This window comes from Podarcis gaigeae (genome assembly GCF_964106915.1).
Source record: "Podarcis gaigeae genome assembly, chromosome: 10".
Taxonomy (NCBI): domain Eukaryota; kingdom Metazoa; phylum Chordata; class Lepidosauria; order Squamata; family Lacertidae; genus Podarcis; species Podarcis gaigeae.
In genome coordinates, this window is record NC_139686.1 from 67,077,366 (window position 1) to 67,095,773 (window position 18,408).

The following is an 18,408-nucleotide window of genomic DNA, read 5'->3' on the forward strand; positions in this document are numbered from 1 at the left end:
AGGTCTAGGCATACAACAGTGAACACTAAATAAAGATGAGCACGCCATAGCTAGTTCACTTATCAATGCAAACCAGGCTGGATAAAAACTATTTACACGGGCAAATTAATTTAGAAACTCTTAAGAATTTGCACAGAAGACTGAGAGTTACATTATTTTAATGTGCAACACTGTTATCAAGATTAGCTATTACGAAGTCTTACCATTCTACATTGTTACTTAAGAAGCATAGAATTGTAGAGTTGGAAGGGACCGTAAGGGTCATACAGTGGTACCTCGGGTTAAGTACTTAATTCGTTCCGGAGGTCCGTTCTTAACCTGAAACTGTTCTTAACCTGAAGCACCACTTTAGCCAATGGGGCCTCCTGCTGCCACCACACCGCTGGAGCACGATTTCTGTTCTCATCCTGAAGCAAAGTCCTTAACCTGAAGCACTATTTCTGGGTTAGAGGAGTCTGTAACCTGAAGCGTATATAACCTGAAGCGTATATAACCCAAGGTACCACTGTATAGTCCAAGTCCCTGCAATGCAGAAATATTTTGCCTAATGTTGGGCTCAAACCCACAAGCCTAAAATTAGGCGTCTCATTCTCTAACAACTTGGCTATCCCAGGTCTTCGATTCATAACTGCTTGTTACTGGTTGCTATTCCTGCTCCCAAGGCTAGGAACTGAAGCAATGGATCCAAGTTACAAGAAGAAGAAGAAGAAGAGTTTGGATTTGATATCCCGCCTTTCACTCCCTTTTTAAGGAGTCTCAAAGCGGCTAGCATTCTCCTTTCCCTTCCTCCCCCACAACAAACACTCTGTGAGGTGAGTGGGGCTGAGAGACTTCAGAGAAGTGTGACTGGCCCAAGGTCACCCAGCAGATGCATGTGGAGGAGCGGAGACTCGAACCCAGTTCCCCAGATTACGAGACTACCACTCTTAACCACTACACCACACTGGAGATGCTTGTTAAACATCAGGAAAAACTTTCTGGCAGTTAAGAGCTGTTTGAGAGTGGGACAGACTCCCAGGAGGGAGTTCCAGGCGGACTCACCTTCCTTGGAGGTTTTTAAGCAGAAGGTGTTTGGCCATCTGTCATGTATGATCTACAGTGGTATCTTGGTTTAAGAACAGCTTAGTTTACGAACAACTTGGATTAAGAACGCTGCAAACCCAGAAGTAGGTGTTTTGGTTTTTGAACTTTGTCTTGGAAGCAGAACACGTTCCGCTTCCTGTTGAGTGTGTTCCATTTGTAAATTGAGTCCCTCCTGCTGCTATGGGAAAGCACACCCGGTTTCAGAACGCTTTGGTTTAAGAACGGACTTCTGGAACGGATTAAGTTTGTAAACCAAGGTAACACTGTAGTTTAAACTCCTGCATCACAGGGGATTGGACTAGATGACACTTGGTGTCCCTTCCAACTCTACAATTTTATAATGTGATTGCTTATGGGGGCATATATGCTTATTACCTTTCATTCTAAACCTGCAGAGAGGCAACTCATCCAAAAGAACCCCAAATATGCCACACCTGATCAAGGCCTGCCACTTCCTACAGACCTACAGACCCCAACTTGGCTTGTTAATTTAAGAAGCTTTAAGAGCAATCTTCTGCCATCGTTACTGCATTTCCCTGTCTCAATAAACTTTCTCCTACGCAGTCCATCTTGGCCTGAAACAACATGTCACACAATAATGAAAGTTGTACCTGCTAAGCTTCCGAGGGTGAGTTTTCGCCGGCCCACTTTCTCAACAAGCCAGACTCCAACAAGAGTGAAAATGAAATTAGTGAATGCTGTCACTGCAGCAAGCCAAATTGCAAGCCGGTCATCTTGAACACCTGACATCTGCATAATGGTGGCACTGTAATACCTGAAAAGTCAAATAAAAGAGAATAAAAAGCATTGCCCCTGATTTGGTCAATGATAAAATGATTTCATATATGGGTTTTCATTATGGAGAGTACAGTATGAGGTTTCTACATTTGGGTAGTTACAATGTTTTCTTTTACAATGGCACTAAGGAACTGAATATGTCCTGTGCTTTGCTTGGCAGCTTGACTCGGGAGACTCCAGAAACTTGTCGCTTAAAAGGCTCTGAAATTTCCAACACATGTCCTAGGAATACTGTTCTCCTGACACTCACAAATCCTTGTTGCTTTGAGGCCAGTTGGGGACAACACTGGAGAGATCTTCCTACAGAAGAACATGAGAAAGGGATGGAATGTTGCCATGGAGAACGTGACACCAATTAAGAGTGTTAATTCTTAACAAATTTAAGAATTAAAAACTCTTAATTGCTATTCTCCACTCCTGTAAGAAGTCCAGATCCTGGACTCCAGTCCAGATCCTGAAGCTGAGGCTCCAATACTTTGGCCACCTCATGAGAAGAGAAGATTCCCTGGAAAAGACCCTGATGTTGGGAAAGATGGAGGGCACAAGGAGAAGAGGACGACAGAGGACGAGATGGTTGGACAGTGTTCTCGAAGCTACCAACATGAGTCTGACCAAACCGCGGGAGGCAGTGGAAGACAGGAGTGCCTGGCATGCTCTGGTCCATGGAGTCATGAAGAGTTGGACACAACTAAACAAGTAAACAACAACTCCTGTAAGTTAAATTATAATTTCTATACTGCCATTCATCAGGGAATCACAAGGCAGTTTACAATATAAAAACATAAAAATACATCCCATAGTAATAAACAAAAACAGTTTAAAAGGGCATAGATTGTTTAATCAGCCAAAGGCCTGGGAAAAGAGGGATGTTTTTGCCTCATGCCTAAAGATATGTAATGAAGGTGCCAAGTGAGCATTACTGGGGAGAGTAATCCACAAGTGGGGAGCCACTGCAGAAAAGGTCCATTCTCATGTTGCCACCCTCTGGACCTCTTGTGGAGGAGGAACACAAAGAAGGGCCTTTGATGATGACAAAAGGCTACTCTCTTCCAGTGTCTATACTGCATTCAAACAAAATGTGTTGCTGTTGCAGGCGATAAAAATGCTTGTCACTAGTGGGTCTGCTGAGCAGTCTATTTAGTACACATTTCAAAATAATGGAATTTAACAAGTGTTATAAACTTGGGGGGGGGGGAGTCTGAAATCTTATGCTTAAACATGACAAATTTAAGCCAACCTTTAAAGCAGAAGGATTCATCTTTGTCCTGAACGGCTGGTAGTGTGTTCTTATGACAAGATTGCATGTCAAATTTCAAAATAGATTTCTAAATTACTACTACAAATGCTAGCACTCCGAAATGCTTCAGTGAGAATTGTTTAAGCATTCAAGTTCTTGATTCCAAATTGCAAAATCTTTCAAGTTTTGATGAAGTCCCCAGCAAACAAAATGCTGCAGTCCAGCTTTCATTTTAAGTCTGCACTTCATTTGTATGAAATGCCATCTCATCAACACACAAAGATTTTATGATCCAAAGAAACATAATGGTTGTGATCTTTTGTTCTGCTATAACTGAAATATCCTGGAATCACCAAATCATTTCTATTTTACCATCACATAAAATACCAGAGGATGCTGGTACTTTCAAAGCCTCTCAGAGCCAATTCCTCCTTTTTGCTCATGTTTTTTTCCTTATTATTACATTAGTCCTTCTCCTCCTGCTTTCAGGGCAGGGGTCTGATTGCAGATTCAATTTATCCGTGCTTTCCACAAGAAAACTCTGACAAAGCTTCCATTCAGCCTCCTATTCACAAGAAAGGGTCTCTATTGTTTAGACACAATCTTAAACCATAGTGAATTCGTCCCTATCTCATATGCTCCTTTTTTCTCTGACACAGCCATGAGTAGATTGGCAGGGTTTGCATCTGTTTCAAGATAACCAGAATTATTCATTATATCTGAACTCAGAAAAGCAGTGGTTAATCTTAACTATAGTTTAAGGCAGGGACGGGGAAACTCTGTGGCCCTCCAGATATTATTGGATTTGAACTTCCTTCAGCATGGCAACACATGGAGGAGCACAGCTTCTGCATCCCAGTGCAAGACTAACCAGAGTTGCCTGAAAGCAGAAAAAAGAGCTTCCAATCTCTTTGCAGCTACACCAGAGCACCAGGAAAGGGAAATATGGGCACTCCAGCCTTGTGCACATAATGCTAAGCCATAATTATGTCTGGAATAAATCCCTATCAGTTCCTGACTATGACAAAAGTCTAACTGATTAAACTTCATTTTCAAGCATAGTTGGCAAACAGACAGCTGCTACCTGCTCAACTAAGGACACTTTAAAAAAAAAAAGCTTTTCTTGTTAGAAGTCCTCTCAGATGCTCCAACTTTTAAATTGAAAAAGATTCCAGTGGACAAGCCACGGCTCCTTGTATTTCTCAGAGTTGGTAGCACAGACCACCAGAGGGAGCCCTCACAATAAACAGTATACTTCTGAGGAAGTGGTGCTTTTGAAACACTCTCTCACCCATAAGTATCAACTCTGTATTTAGCACAAGCAACCATGCTTTCACATGATGGAATGAACAGACTAAGTATCCTAGGCTAAGAACACAATTCAGGAACACTGGAACTGAGACAAAAGAGGCAAATTAGACAAAGGCTGAAAGGCGGACCTTTAAAATGTGTGAAAAGGTAAATTTTATATATCAATGTATTTCAGAACAATCACCACTCTTTTCCTTTTTCAAATGTTCCTACTCACTACATATTGACATTTCAGTAATATGCGCTTGTTAGTCCCTTTGCTCCTCTGAATTACATCTGGCTCAAAATTACTGCCTGCAATTTTTAATCCTCAATCTGAAATCTTAAACTATTTCTTTGGATGTCACTGTGTCACTGCTGGTAAGAGAAAGAGGAAATCCCAACTCTCAGTATCATTCATAATTTAGATTTTCTGTTTAGCTCATCAAACTGCTGGATATGAAACCCAAACAAGTGAACGCTGTGTTTCCGCAGTGAAAACGATGCTGTCATCCTCTTAGTTTCTTAACTCTGTAATTATTTAACCTTCATAGTATGTATACCTCAGGTGGCGCTGTGGGTAAAACCTCAGCGCCTAGGGCTTGCCGATCGAAAGGTCGGCGGTTCGAATCCCTGCGGCGGGGTGCGCTCCCGTCGTTTGGTCCCAGCGCCTGCCAACCTAGCAGTTCGAAAGCACCCCTGGGTGCAAGTAGATAAATAGGGACTGCTTACCAGCGGGAAGGTAAACGGCGTTTCCGTGTGCGGCTCTGGCTCGCCAGAGCAGCGATGTCATGCTGGCCACGTGACCGGGAAGTGTCTCCGGACAGCGCTGGCCCCCGGCCTCTTGAGTGAGATGGGCGCACCAACACCAGAGTCTGGCAAGACTGGCCCGTACGGGCAGGGGTACCTTTACCTTTACCTATCTTTTGCAAACTGATTCTTAATGAAGTTGGCTTTTCAGTGGTTTGACAGACTTTTCAATCACAGTTAAATAGGATGAATGTTTCCAGGGCAAAACCACCTTTCAGCAGCTACAGTAGTTTCTCTTTCAGAGCCATTATATTCTTACATACCTTTTACAATGCAAAAATAGCAAGAACAATTTCTTAACGCATTAACGCAGTTTAGGAAAGTGTCTAGGAAACCGCTTTCTCCACAACTTGTAACTCAACTGCAAACTCAGCTCAAGGCAAAATGATACCACAAGCAGCACTCTAGCAAAATTGTTAAAGCTTTAGAAAAGAACTGAAGCAAATAGTTTTACAACTGACTCATGTACCTTTTTCTGCCTTCACAATACCAATTCTTATGGGACTATTTTATCCATTTGACTCCAGAAAAGGTATCTTGTAGAAACACAGTGAGATACTGAAATTCAAAATGCTGTTCAAATATGACTGTGCTTAACCAAATCAGGTTTATGTTGTTAATATATACAATTCCTGTCAGAAGGAGAGGGGAAGATTGAAGCACAAAAGTCGGTTGATTCACATTATGCTAAAACCCAGTGTCTGAACCCAGCTATTGGCTATTCTTCGCCTCCATTTCCGCAAATCAAAAAACAGTGCTGCTATCTTGAAATTTTGCAACCATTGAGCCCAGGTTAGTCTCACGCAAACCAAAGGAACATTTTACAAGGCAGTGATATATGACAAGAACGAGAGGGGTGGAGGGGAGAAATCACTGAACTGAAAGTGTTCCATTTAAAGCTTGGTAACTGAAAAAAAAGCTGAACGTAAAGAGTACAATCCATTCATTATGTGCAGCAAGATATTACTTTCCTGAGTAGCAAAAACTGTCCCACAACTGTTTCAACACGTGAGGTTAAAAATCAGTTTATCACACACACAAAAAGAGCCCACAATGGTCTTGTAATATACTAATGGATAGTGTATTTAATATAGTCATGCATACTTACTTTCATGATCCAGTAAAAGTAAACTATATTTCTTAAGGATTAGCAAATTTATTTTTTCCCTTTAGGGCAGATGAGGCTAACTTGTAATGCTCTTTTGACCATGCTAGGTGTGGCTGATGGGAGTTGAACAGGTTAGCCACGCCTGCTTAAAGGTAACACATTCACCATCTTTCTGGGCTTTTGCACATTCACATCGGTGACTGTATAGAAAATTTCCTGAAGTTCTGAGAAGAAAGCAACACATACCCTAGCTCAGTTCAGACCATCCCGTAGCCCAAACCATGATATGATGGATCAGGAACAAGCTGATGGGCATATACTGCCTTTCCCCACTATATGCAACTCCACTTTCTATTTCCTGACTTGATATTGACATCCTGCTGTGATGTCCCAGTTAGCAAACTATGCTTTACTGCTTTCCATTCAAACCAGAACCAGAAACCCTTGGTTTGGAGCATCATCTAAATTGCTTCAGTAATGCTTTCTGTGACAATATAACCATGTTCAATCCTTAATGTGGTTTTCGAATCCATTTGCCGAGACAAAATCCTTGTCTAGTGGTTACCACATAGCTATTTTTAAACTCTTTCTTGATGTTCCAGTGTTTTGGAGCAAGATAGCTTGATAAAGGTGTAGCCATGTATGAGTATCTCTTAGTTCAAGTCAAGTATAGGCAATCATGCTAAAGCACTTGACTTGTATCTATTTTTTTACTTCTACCGCTTTCATCAGAGTGCTTATTAATCTTTGCTACTCTTCTCTCAGATGTGGCGTGTCTTCCTCTGCTGCACATCTACACAGTCTTTAAACAGAATGGATTGTGCCTCATCCATTCCAGTACTGCGTTGTATTTATTGCTTTTGGTGAAAAGTCTTAGCAAATACACACAGTTACAATAAATAAATAAATGCAATAATATGAAACATTAAACCAATTTAAGGGCTATGTTCAGGTGGAATTCAATTGCATACCAACAATCCCAGGTTGTGCAGCTAAAGCTAATTTGGTGCTCTTGTGTAGCAAACCCCCTTTCCACCAAAACTGAACATTTTGCTGAAGGAGAGTGTCAGGAAAATGTGCTAGAAAGTTGGATAACCATTGCTTGACACAACGTTTTATAACCTCCCGGCAACCAGAATGGATGCTCAATCTAACCTTGTCTCACCTCCCCACAAACACTGTTGAACATTTGTTTGAACAAACAGGAAGTCTGAAAACAATCCAAGATTATGTCACTACCGTGTGTTAATCACCAGTACTGATTGAAACCGTTTTATCAGTTGAGGCAATCTGCTGCACAGTAAATAGACACCTCTCCTATAAACCTTATCCTAATTTCTTAACACAGCAGGCCACCTATTTATTGATATCATTTAGCAAAGAAAAAAAATAAGTCAACTTTGGTGAGAAATTGTTATTATTATTACTGGAAATTTTATGATGCAACTAAACAAACTGTCAATGGTGCATTACCCACAATACAAATTAGACAACAAGGACATAAAAAACGAAAAAGCAAGAAACATGTCCGCACTCAATAAAGGAACAGGCAAGACAACAGGACATACCTGTGTATTTCTACTGCTAGATTGGTATGGTTATGTTTGTGAAGTGAAGGCACAAGACTGGGGGTTGGTCATCAGGTGAGCTGCGCACAGGTGAGCTGAAGCAAGCTGCTGGCTAGCCCTGTGGAGCCTCCTTTTATTGAGACAAATATGCAAACCAGGCAGATACATTTTGGGCTGTGACCTTTACACATCTTCGGTCCCGAGATCGTGGGGTGGTACAAAGTTATTTTGGCACCTGTTTCCACAGCGTCATTTCCCCCTTGCACAGTGTATGATGAAGGAGACAAAAGGTCTCAGAGACAAAGGTTACAGACAGGACACCGCAGACTGCTGAGACCGCAAAAGGTCAGACAGAGGGAACGATGTTCTAGACAGCCATGACGTTGTCTGTGAGGGGGAGTATGCTAAGCACCCCAGGGTCACGCGCGCAGGCAGACTGTGGCTGCCTTCTGGTGGGGAAGTGTGATCCCTCCGGACACCACTGCCCACTCCGCGATATCCCTACACTTGAATCCTGAACAGAACATTCACAATATTCAGGCATTCTTGGTGGGGAGATGGGAGACAGCCTTATCAGTGGTCTGCTCCCAGACTTCTGGGAACTCCTTCCCTAAAGAAGCTAGACCAGCTCCCTCCTTGCTGTCCTACTGGCAGGTGAGTACTTTCTTGTTGCCACAGGCTTTTGGGAACTGATTGCTTTTAATTAAAGAGCTGGTGCCCTGCTGTTTTTATTGTAGTCACTGGTATGTTTTTAAACGGATCTTATATATGTATATAGTTTTAATTCTATCAATTGTATTTTAATTATTGATTTTCTGGTTTTTTTGAGAGGTTCTTGTTTTTAATCTGTAAGCCGCCTTGAGTGCCATAAGAGAAATAGGCGAAGTATAAATAAACTAATAATAATAATAATAATAATAATAATAATATAAATTGTAACGGACTAAGACAAATAAATTCCACATCTGAAAATTAATTGTGGTGACAAAAGCATACTAGAGGCAAAACAAAAAAAATTCCTTCCAGTAGCACCTTAAAGACCAACTAAGTTAGTTCTTGGTATGAGCTTTCGTGTGCATGCACACTTCTTCAGATACACTTGCATGCATGCACATGAAAGCTCATACCAAGAACTAACTTAGTTGGTCTTTAAGGTGCTACTGGAAGGAATTTTTTTTTGTTTTGACTATGGCAGACCAACACGGCTACCTATCTGTAACTGAACACTAGAGGCAATACATCTAGAATAAAGACACCAGACCTCTCCAAAATGGAAAATTGTAGAAAGAAGCCACTTTGAATGATTATTATTCAGTACCAGAGGCACTGTAAAATCTCATGGATGAGATTTTCATGTTCAGAACACACATCCCCAATACAAAAATGTTGGGAGTGCTAGAAAACCCCTGTGCTGTTTTCAATGATCAACACAATGTATGTTGTTGCTTGTGGGCAAAATAGTATTCAACTCAAACATACTTTTGAAAGCTAGAATTATCCACTCCTTGGAGTTACTGACATGTCAAATCAAAAGAACCTGGGAGGAGCAAAGCACCTGCCTCCTCATTCTGAGGAAGCCATGCTTTGGGTTTAATGTTATGTGCAAATGTGGTGGTTATGTTCACCTGTCTTTTACTAGAACCCCAAGTACCCCGTGCAGAAGACATGCACTGACGCCCTTTTCATGAGTTTGAGAACCCTCAACGTTCACCAATGAAAGGCTCCCCATTTCAGAAGGCTGCCTCCTAGTGAGAGAAGGGAGAGCAAATCATGCCATGCATATTTTGTTTTGTTTAATACTCAATTGTCACAGTGCAGCTAAACTAAAACTGTGTGGATAAGGCCAATATATAGTGTGGTCATTAGGTGGTACTGGACTAAGTTGTAAATGGGCAGACAGTTTCCTGTTCTTATTTAAGGTACAGTATATGACAAAGCTCTTGTCTAGCTTTTGGACTGGTAGATAATTCAAGCCATGGTACCTTAAAATTACACATTCTATGTCCCCCTCCCCCCTGCCAACATCCCTTACTATGATGACATAGTAAAAAAAATAGAAAAGACTGCACAATTCCTCAACATTATGAAAATGCATTAACATACAGACTTCTTTGCATACAGAGTGTTATCCCCTAATGAAATCATTCTCTTGAACCAAATTATTCTTGAATAGCATAGTGAAGGTATTTAAAATTCCAGGAACACTTCAAGTTTAAGTTCACACACAGAAACCATCTCATTATTTTCTCCCTTTTCAACTTTTAATTAAATGTGCTACATCAGTAATATTTACCTTGCATAAATTAACTTTTTAAAAGAAACACGTCTAAACTTTTAGGACTGCTTAATTAACATCAGTAAGAGCCGCCAGCCTAAAACCAGACAATTCCTGGGAATACTGGTTTTCTTTTCATAATCAAACATTGAGATATTATATTAGACTAATTATATATAAAGAATATAAATGCATATATCTTTAGGTGCCCACCAATCTTAAATTTTAAAGCAACAGGCATAGTTGTTAGTTCTGAATAGCATTTTTGTGTATGTGTATATTTATTAAAATATTTAGAACCCACTCTCTATCCAAATATTTCAGGGTAGGGGCACACTAGTAATTAAAACAATCCAGCTACGAATCAGGAGTTGATATAAGAAATAACTTTAACACGCAGTGACAATCATTACAAAATTAAGCTGTGAAACTAAGTTACTAAAGCTTCAGTATGCTTAAATATCGTAGTATAGATTGCTCCCAGGCTGTGTACAACACATTTACTAAATACGTTCAGTGGGGCCAAGAGGTGGCTCATGACCTATAGCAGACTTGACCCCGAGTTTTCATGTTACTCACATACATTATGGAAGAGCATCTGGGTCATGTATTTCTTCAGCATAGTTGCCTAGAGACTGTTTCACCATCTGCAGCAACAATCTAGACCCGTGCGAGTTAAAGGCTTTTATGCATTTACTTAGACATACACCTCATGCAAACCGCCTGCAAATCAGGTTACATATTGCTATTCCTTTGGTGCTCGGATATTATCTACCACTCACTACACATGAGGAAGAAAGTGAAGCTATCCATTGGGCAGTGAAGGTTAATGTCATTACTTTCTATGTATTACATAACCTGGAAAGGTAGCCCATATAGCGGAAGGAAAACTCTGATCCGAAACCTCTACTGCCTTGAGGAATTATCTTCAGGAGAAGAAAAGGCTAAATAGTCAATTCTACACAAATCCGGAGTGGAGTCCCTAAAATAGTTGGATGGCACCTTGTATGCCTCCTTCTGGCAACTCCTGCAGCCAAGCTGGTGCCAAACATATTGCTGTGCTTTCTTTTGGACCACATCAATGAAGCCAACAGAGGGGGGATTTTGTCACCTGGGCAGCCCAGGACCGCCATATACCCTGCCCAGGCTTGGACTCTAGGGGGGTCACTTTGGTGCTGCGAATGCAGAAGTTTGTCTTCGCCCCCCAGAAGCACACTCCATTGTCTTTCGAGACAGAGAGTGTTGCCAACACCAACAATTACATAAGTAAGTAGTAAGCAATGTGCCACAAGACCAATTAAATTTATTCTTCTGTGCTTTCAAGACACAATGTAAATGAAATCAAACTGAACTGAGTATCATCCCCACTTTCACAGAACTGTTCGTATCCATGGAATGTGGGGGTTTTGATGATGATGTAGCTCATACAGCATCAGTTTTTTATGCAGAAGGTATCAGCATTTCCAGATAAGGTTGGAAATGTCCTGTGTCTGAAACACTGGAGAACTGCAGCCTGCCAGAATAAAAAACTGAGCTAAATGGATCAGTGGTCTGATTCAGTATAAGACTACAACCAGACCTCGGTTCCCGAACGCCTCCATTTTGGAACATTTCGGCTCCCGAATGCTGAAAACCCAGAAGAAAATGCTCTGGTTTTTGAACGTTTTTCGGAAGCCGAACATCTGACGTGGCTTCCACTTGAGTGCAGAAAGCTCTTGCAACCAATCATAAGCCGCACCTTGGTTGTCGAACGTTTCAGAAGCCAAACGGGCTTCCAGAATGGATTACGTTAGACAACCGAGGTTTGACTGTACTAATTTTCCTAAAATTGATGAATGTTTAGGTGGGGGTGACTGCTGGATGCTAAGGGCAAGTGAGTTGCTTGAAGTGTTGAAGCATTTTTGCTGCTTAAAAATTCTTAAACCTACACTTTCCGGGAAGGGTTATTTGATTTTACCACACCCACACCAAACATTAATTCAATCTTGGGGGTATTTTTGCCCCATCCCTACAAAATGTACCAAAAATTACTATTTAGGCCCTGGTAGTTAACTGCATAGTAATATTAATGTGTTTGCCATCTGAGTACTAATTTGGCAGCATCCACTCCTGATGCACACAAACCTAAAATGTTTGCTTCTGCTCCATCTGTTTTGGCATATTATTCAGTGATCAATGGGAACCTACAAAGAAAATGTCTGGCAGCTACAAATCCCAGAATTTAACTTTTGGAAGTTATGATCAAGAACAGCCAACATCCACAGCCTTGTTAATTGTCTTAGGATGCTTCATTGTATACACATCTTGAAGTAGCAATATTCCCTCTATTTCTGACAATGCAATCTATACCTTCAAGCGTTCCAAAATGTCCCTTCCTAAGGTGAGGAGGCTGCTCAGAGATGAGGGCTTTGAAAGCATGTGCTGGGCTGGTCCGTAGTTCCTTCTCACTTAAAAGGAAGGGTTATCAAGGCAAGGAACAGGCTGGCCGATAGCCATCCCAACTTTCAGGCGGCTCTCCTCGAAGAGAATGTGTAAACCTTCATTCTTTACACCAATGTAAATTGTTTAGAGGAAATCTGGACTGAATATGGCCTGGAAAAGGTTTAAAAGTAAGTCAAATCCAGGGTTGTCACCTTATTGCTATCTTTTGTGATACAGAATGTGGAAAATCATGACTATTAGGGGATTTGAAGAACTGGAAGGGAAATGGAGTAACAGAATTGAGGCAGGTCTACAGACAGATGGGTGGAAGGGTTAGGATTCTGGTGTGACCAAGGCCAGCACAGGGCCCAGATTCTTTTCTTTCTTTCTTTCTTTTTTAAAAAGGTTGACCAGACATTTCTGAAGAAAGTTAGCACACAACATGCAGATGTAGCCATTATGATTTAACACTCAGGCAGCACAATTGCAAATGACCATCGCTTAATCACTGTTGCTGAGCATTAAGAGGAAGAAATGTGGATGCCCTCATCTGTGATTTGGGAAGGGTCCCTCCCAGAGCTGCAAAAGAAAGAAAGAAAGAAAGAAAGAAAGAAAGAAAGAAAGAAAGGCAAGAGAAGGAGGAGGATACTGGGGTATGCTTGTTAGAGCACCTTCCTCATTATCATTTCATTCATTCAATGTGCTGTCTTTGCTGAATAAAACACAACTGGTATGCTTTACTCAGAAGTAGCTCTGTTGAAATAAATGAGGCTTCCTTCCTACTGGGGGTAAATGATATGACAGGAATTTCAGTTTTTGCCCACTATATTTATTCATGTGTGTGTGTTTTTCTGCACTTATTTTTCTGAACATGTCTTTCTCAACTCTGCATTTAAGCACTAGACCCCAATCTGCATATTTTGGAGCACATTTTAAAGACTCCTTGACAGAAATGAGCTCTTCAATTAAATCATTAAATTAACTGGCTCTATATCAAAAATACTACAAATCCAAGAGGCAAACACAGAAAAAGCCATAAAGACACGGCCAAATTAGCTTTAATCACGCTGCCTCAAGTAGGCATATGCTTTTTGCACACTCATTCACCCTCTTGGATGCATGGATGCTTAGAATACACACAACCAATAAACTACACTGGTTAAATTGGTGACAACGAGCAAGAGGTCGTTGGACTCTCATGCTGGACTCTGTAACTAGGCATAAGGTAAAGGTAAAGGTAAAGGTAAAGGTAAAGGTACCCCTGCCCGTACGGGCCAGTCTTGACAGGCTCTGGGGTTGTGCGCTTATCTCACTCTATAGGCCGGGAGCCAGCGCTGTTCGCAGACATTTCCGGGTCACGTGGCCAGCGTGACACGCTGCATTTGGCGAGCCAGCGCAGCACATGGAACGCCGTTTACCTTCCCGCTGGTAAGCTGTCCCTATTTATCTACTTGCACCCGGGGGTGCTTTCGAATTGCTAGGTTGGCAGGCGCTGGGACCGAACGACGGGAGCGCACCCCACCGCGGGGATTCGAACCGCCGACCATGCAATAGGCAAGTCCTAGGCGCTGAGGTTTTACCCACAGCGCCACCCACGTCCCTAGGCATAATTGCATATTAAATCCAAGTGGTCACAGCTCCACTGTTCTATCATGCATAAAGAATAAAAGTATGTGAAAAGGGCTACTGTATAGAAAGATGAGACTATCGACACAGCATTCTGGGATATATTCCACTGCCCCCAGGTTGCAATCCCTCAATCATCTTTGCTGAAGCAGACCCAGACAGAATAGAATGTGATTCAGGAGGTACTGCCTAAGGAATAAACAATAAACTTTAAATACAGACAACACACGCACGTCAAGGAGATGCATATTATCCGTGGCACATTTCAGAGAGCTGAAAAATTTCATCATTTCAAAAAACCCCATTTGGATCCGATCAATATCAAACTTTCATTAAAAACGCTGGAGCTACATGTGAATGCAGCAGTTTTCTGGCTTTCATTAGAAGTTTTTCAACTTTATGAGTGTGGAGAAATTCTAATCACAAAAGTGAAAAATACCTTAAAATATAATCCAATATAATCCATGACAAATAAACCATTGCCATAATTTCATCAAATCAGGTTATAAACTAAATATTTGGATTTGCAAAAGACAATATTTTAAATAATTGTTGCAATGCAAATAAGGATTAATAAAAGTGTTTTGCTCTTTGTGGCAACTCTGACCTTATCACTAAATATAATTCAGGAATGATTAAGAACTCAGTTATTTCATTATTGCCTTTATGTTAATCAAAACCATCTCAATCATGGTCTCAAAGGGGTCCATCATCTAAGACTGTGTATTCTGGAAGTTACACAAAGGGATCCAAGTGCTGGAAAGAAGGGGGGAATCCTAGCAAATATGACCAATGTTCAGGGTCAATGGGAGTTGTAGTTCAGCAACCTAAAGAGCCCCACACCTATTAGAATTTTAAAGCCTGCAGAAAGTGACTGAGGCTGTAATCTTATTCCACTTACTTGGAAGTACCGTAAATTCTATTCAGCTTAATAGGTTTACATGTAGTTTACATGTAGAGGATTGCACTATAAAATGTGTTTTTTTTTAAATTTCAGACTCTTTGAATGAGATGCTGCCCAAAGAGAAAATTCTAGACAGTTTTGCTTGACCTATAGTTTTTTAAAAAATAAAGAGAACAGTTGCTATAAGAATTTAATATCTCTGTTTTTGTTAATCACTGCAATATATTTAATTTTTCTATATTTAATCAGGCAAAACGTAACAGCTATTTCTACCCCTGAGCTACAGCTTCCTTATCAGATTATTTTCCTCACATGAGAGAATGATTAGATCTCTAAATTTAATTAATCCCATAAGAAAAAAGGAACAAAAAGGAATATACAAAGATATTTTTGCAAAAAAAGTCTTCATCTCTGAAAATATAGTAGTCCAAACCTACTTATGTTTCTGAACAATTCAGTTGACTTTTACAAGACTACTTCAAATCAAAATATATGTGAAACATTTTCCAATTATATGTGTGTCACTCACAGCAACTATTCTACTATAATGGACATATTTAAGATGAAGTAGACACAGCAAGAGGAGGGTGAAATGATTCAAAATGAGAGCATATTTCCCAAGAGAACTGTCCTATTTTACTAATAAGCCACACTCCACTCCCAGGCACATTACACGCATCACATCTCATAATGCATTTCTCTGTCTGTGTATGTGTTTTCTAAATGGGGGGGAGAGGAACTCCACATATAAACTTGTTACAGGGTAAATGGTAGGACGTAATGAATGCTGAACAGCAGGAGTCGTTTTCAATGCTACTGGTAGGGCAAGCAGTGAACCCACCCAGAACTACAACATCTGTAACACACTTAAGTCCTGGATACAATGGACGTATCAAAACACAACCTCCAGGAGGTTTTAAGATTTCCAAAAAAGGCAAACCTCAAGAGCAGCAGAAGTCATCGTGGTCCCTCTTCACCTGGCTACTGTTGCTAAAGACTAATAATGATAATAACAATAATTTTTATTTATACCCCGCCCTCCCCAGCCAAGTCCGGGCTCAGGACGGCTAACAAGCAATAATAAAAACAAGTTGAATGAATACAACTTAAAAACAAGATTGAAATAATTAAAATATTGAAACATTAAAATATTAAAATGCAGCCTCATCACAGGAGAAAGGAAAAAGGAAAAAGAAAGAGAGGGAGGGAATCAAATTAGCTCCAAGCCAAAGGCCAGGCAGAACAACTCTGTCTTACAGGCCCTGCGGAAAGAAATCAGATCCTGCAGGGCCCTGGTCTCATGAGGCAGAGCGTTCCACCAGGCCGGAGCCAGTGTTGAAAAGGCCCTGGCTCTGGTTGAAGCTAATCTAACCTCCTTAGGGCCCGGGACCACTAGGGTGTTGCTATTTATGGACCTTGAGGCTCTCCGTGGGGCATACCAGATATAAATTATAAAATATAAATTAACATGCTACCTAGACTTTTCAGGAACGCATGCATATGAAAACTGCCACATGATTTATTGTTAGCGTCGCCTGCAGCAACCAAGCAGGCAATTTGCTGCACTGGCAATAATCCTCCCTTCTCCAAGAGCCACCAAGGTCATAGATGTGTTAGTAAAGAACCCCTGGGCGGTTAAGTCTAGTCAAAGGCGACTATGGGGTGCAGCACTCATTTCACTTTTTAGGCCAAGGGGAGCCAGTGTTTGTCCACAGCTTTCTGAGGCATGTGGCCAGCATGACTAAACCGCTACTGCACGGAGGACCGTGAAGTGCCAGAGTGCACAGTGGTACCTACTAATCTACTTGAACTGGTATGCTTTTGAACTGCTAGGTTGGCAGAAGCTGGGGCAGAGTTGGCATAGAGGAGAGATATTCCTTCCTCCCCAGACTCTCTATACCTTGCTATTCAAGCAGGTACCTTCTCAGAGACTATTCATAAGCTATCAGATCACATGTAAGAGATATGTAAAGAAGGCTCTTCCTACTTCTGGTACAGCAGGAGAATTGATAGGTAAGATGCCTTTCAGGGGTAGATTAGAATGATACGCAGTTCCCAAGCTGGATAGGGAATTTAGTTTCTTGTGCAAGAATAATCTTTTTTTGTCATTTCTAGCTAAGCTTTAATATTCTTCAAAAGGTGTTGGCCAGCTTATATATTGCACTGAGGGGTGGAGAGAATAAAGAAATGCTACAGGCAACATTTTGTTGAAGCATTAAGGATACAAAATACCACAAGGGGCACTATCCTCTATCCTATTTTAGTCAAATTTTTGAATGGATCCTGTATCCCTTTCATCTTGCTGCTGTCGTTGTAGAGCAATACTGAAGGAGAGTCTTAGAGGTGAGAATGTTCAGTTAACACGAAAAGACCAACTGTGGGTTGTCACAGTCGTCAAACAAATAAACAAATAGTTGTGGACTATTAATTTAATGCAGAACGTGCATTAAAATAAACTGGAACCTATTTGGACCAACTGATATAGCAAGTCTCTTCTGCTAACTGCCTACGCATTTTATAAAATAGATAGATAGATAGATAGATAGATAGATAGATAGATAGATAGATAGATTCTTTATTGTCATTACACAAGTGCAACATTGCACAAGTGCAACGAAATTGGATGCCATCCCTTAAAAACAACAAAAGCAACACAACAACAACAACCAAACAAACCACATTCCAGCCACACCCACACCCACACCCATCAAACTCCCAGGTCACACTATCGAGTTACTGCATTTAAGAATATATAAAGGAGTTGCCTCCTATTGGAAAGTACACCTCAGTCAGAAGATAAAAGACCTTATTTTCAAAAGACCTCCTGGGGGAGAGAAGCATGTCACAGGTGCGACTCTTTTTCATCAAGTCCTGCCCACTCACTTAATCTCGGTGTGAGATTGTTTCTTGTTAAACTCCAACTGAGTTTGGTTACCTAGATATGTCAGTCTCTCACCAGCAGAACCTGTTTTGACGCTCTCAAAATAACGGTGACTAAAATCCACAAAGTGCAAGACATGGTGCCATTTGCTATAATAACTTTAGCAGGAAGGGTTGCGTTCAATTCCTGCCAACCATCATCAGATTTCACACTGACCATCTTTCAAAAGATTTCACCTCATGGCAAATCGTGTCTCTCCCCCCCCCTTTTTTTTTAAAGGAAAAATGGGTTGTATAAAGTGCAGTATTTATAGCTCCAACTCCAAGATGAACAATTGAGTAAACATCCTGATTGATCAGTGTTTTTCAAAACATACGAGAAACGAGCCCAAGAAACCTCCTGCACAA

At 40.9% G+C, this 18,408-nt stretch overlaps 1 protein-coding gene across 1 annotated transcript in view; it reads right to left on the reverse strand.

Annotated features, from left to right (window-relative positions):
* Positions 1–18,408, reverse strand: part of SLC2A13 (solute carrier family 2 member 13) — a 104,306-nt gene that overhangs the window by 45,310 nt on the left and 40,588 nt on the right. Inside the window, exon 5 of the mRNA XM_083701509.1 lies at positions 1,695–1,858. Within this exon, the coding sequence (XP_083557635.1) occupies positions 1,695–1,858 (164 nt within the window). The remainder of the gene's footprint in view (positions 1–1,694; positions 1,859–18,408) is intronic.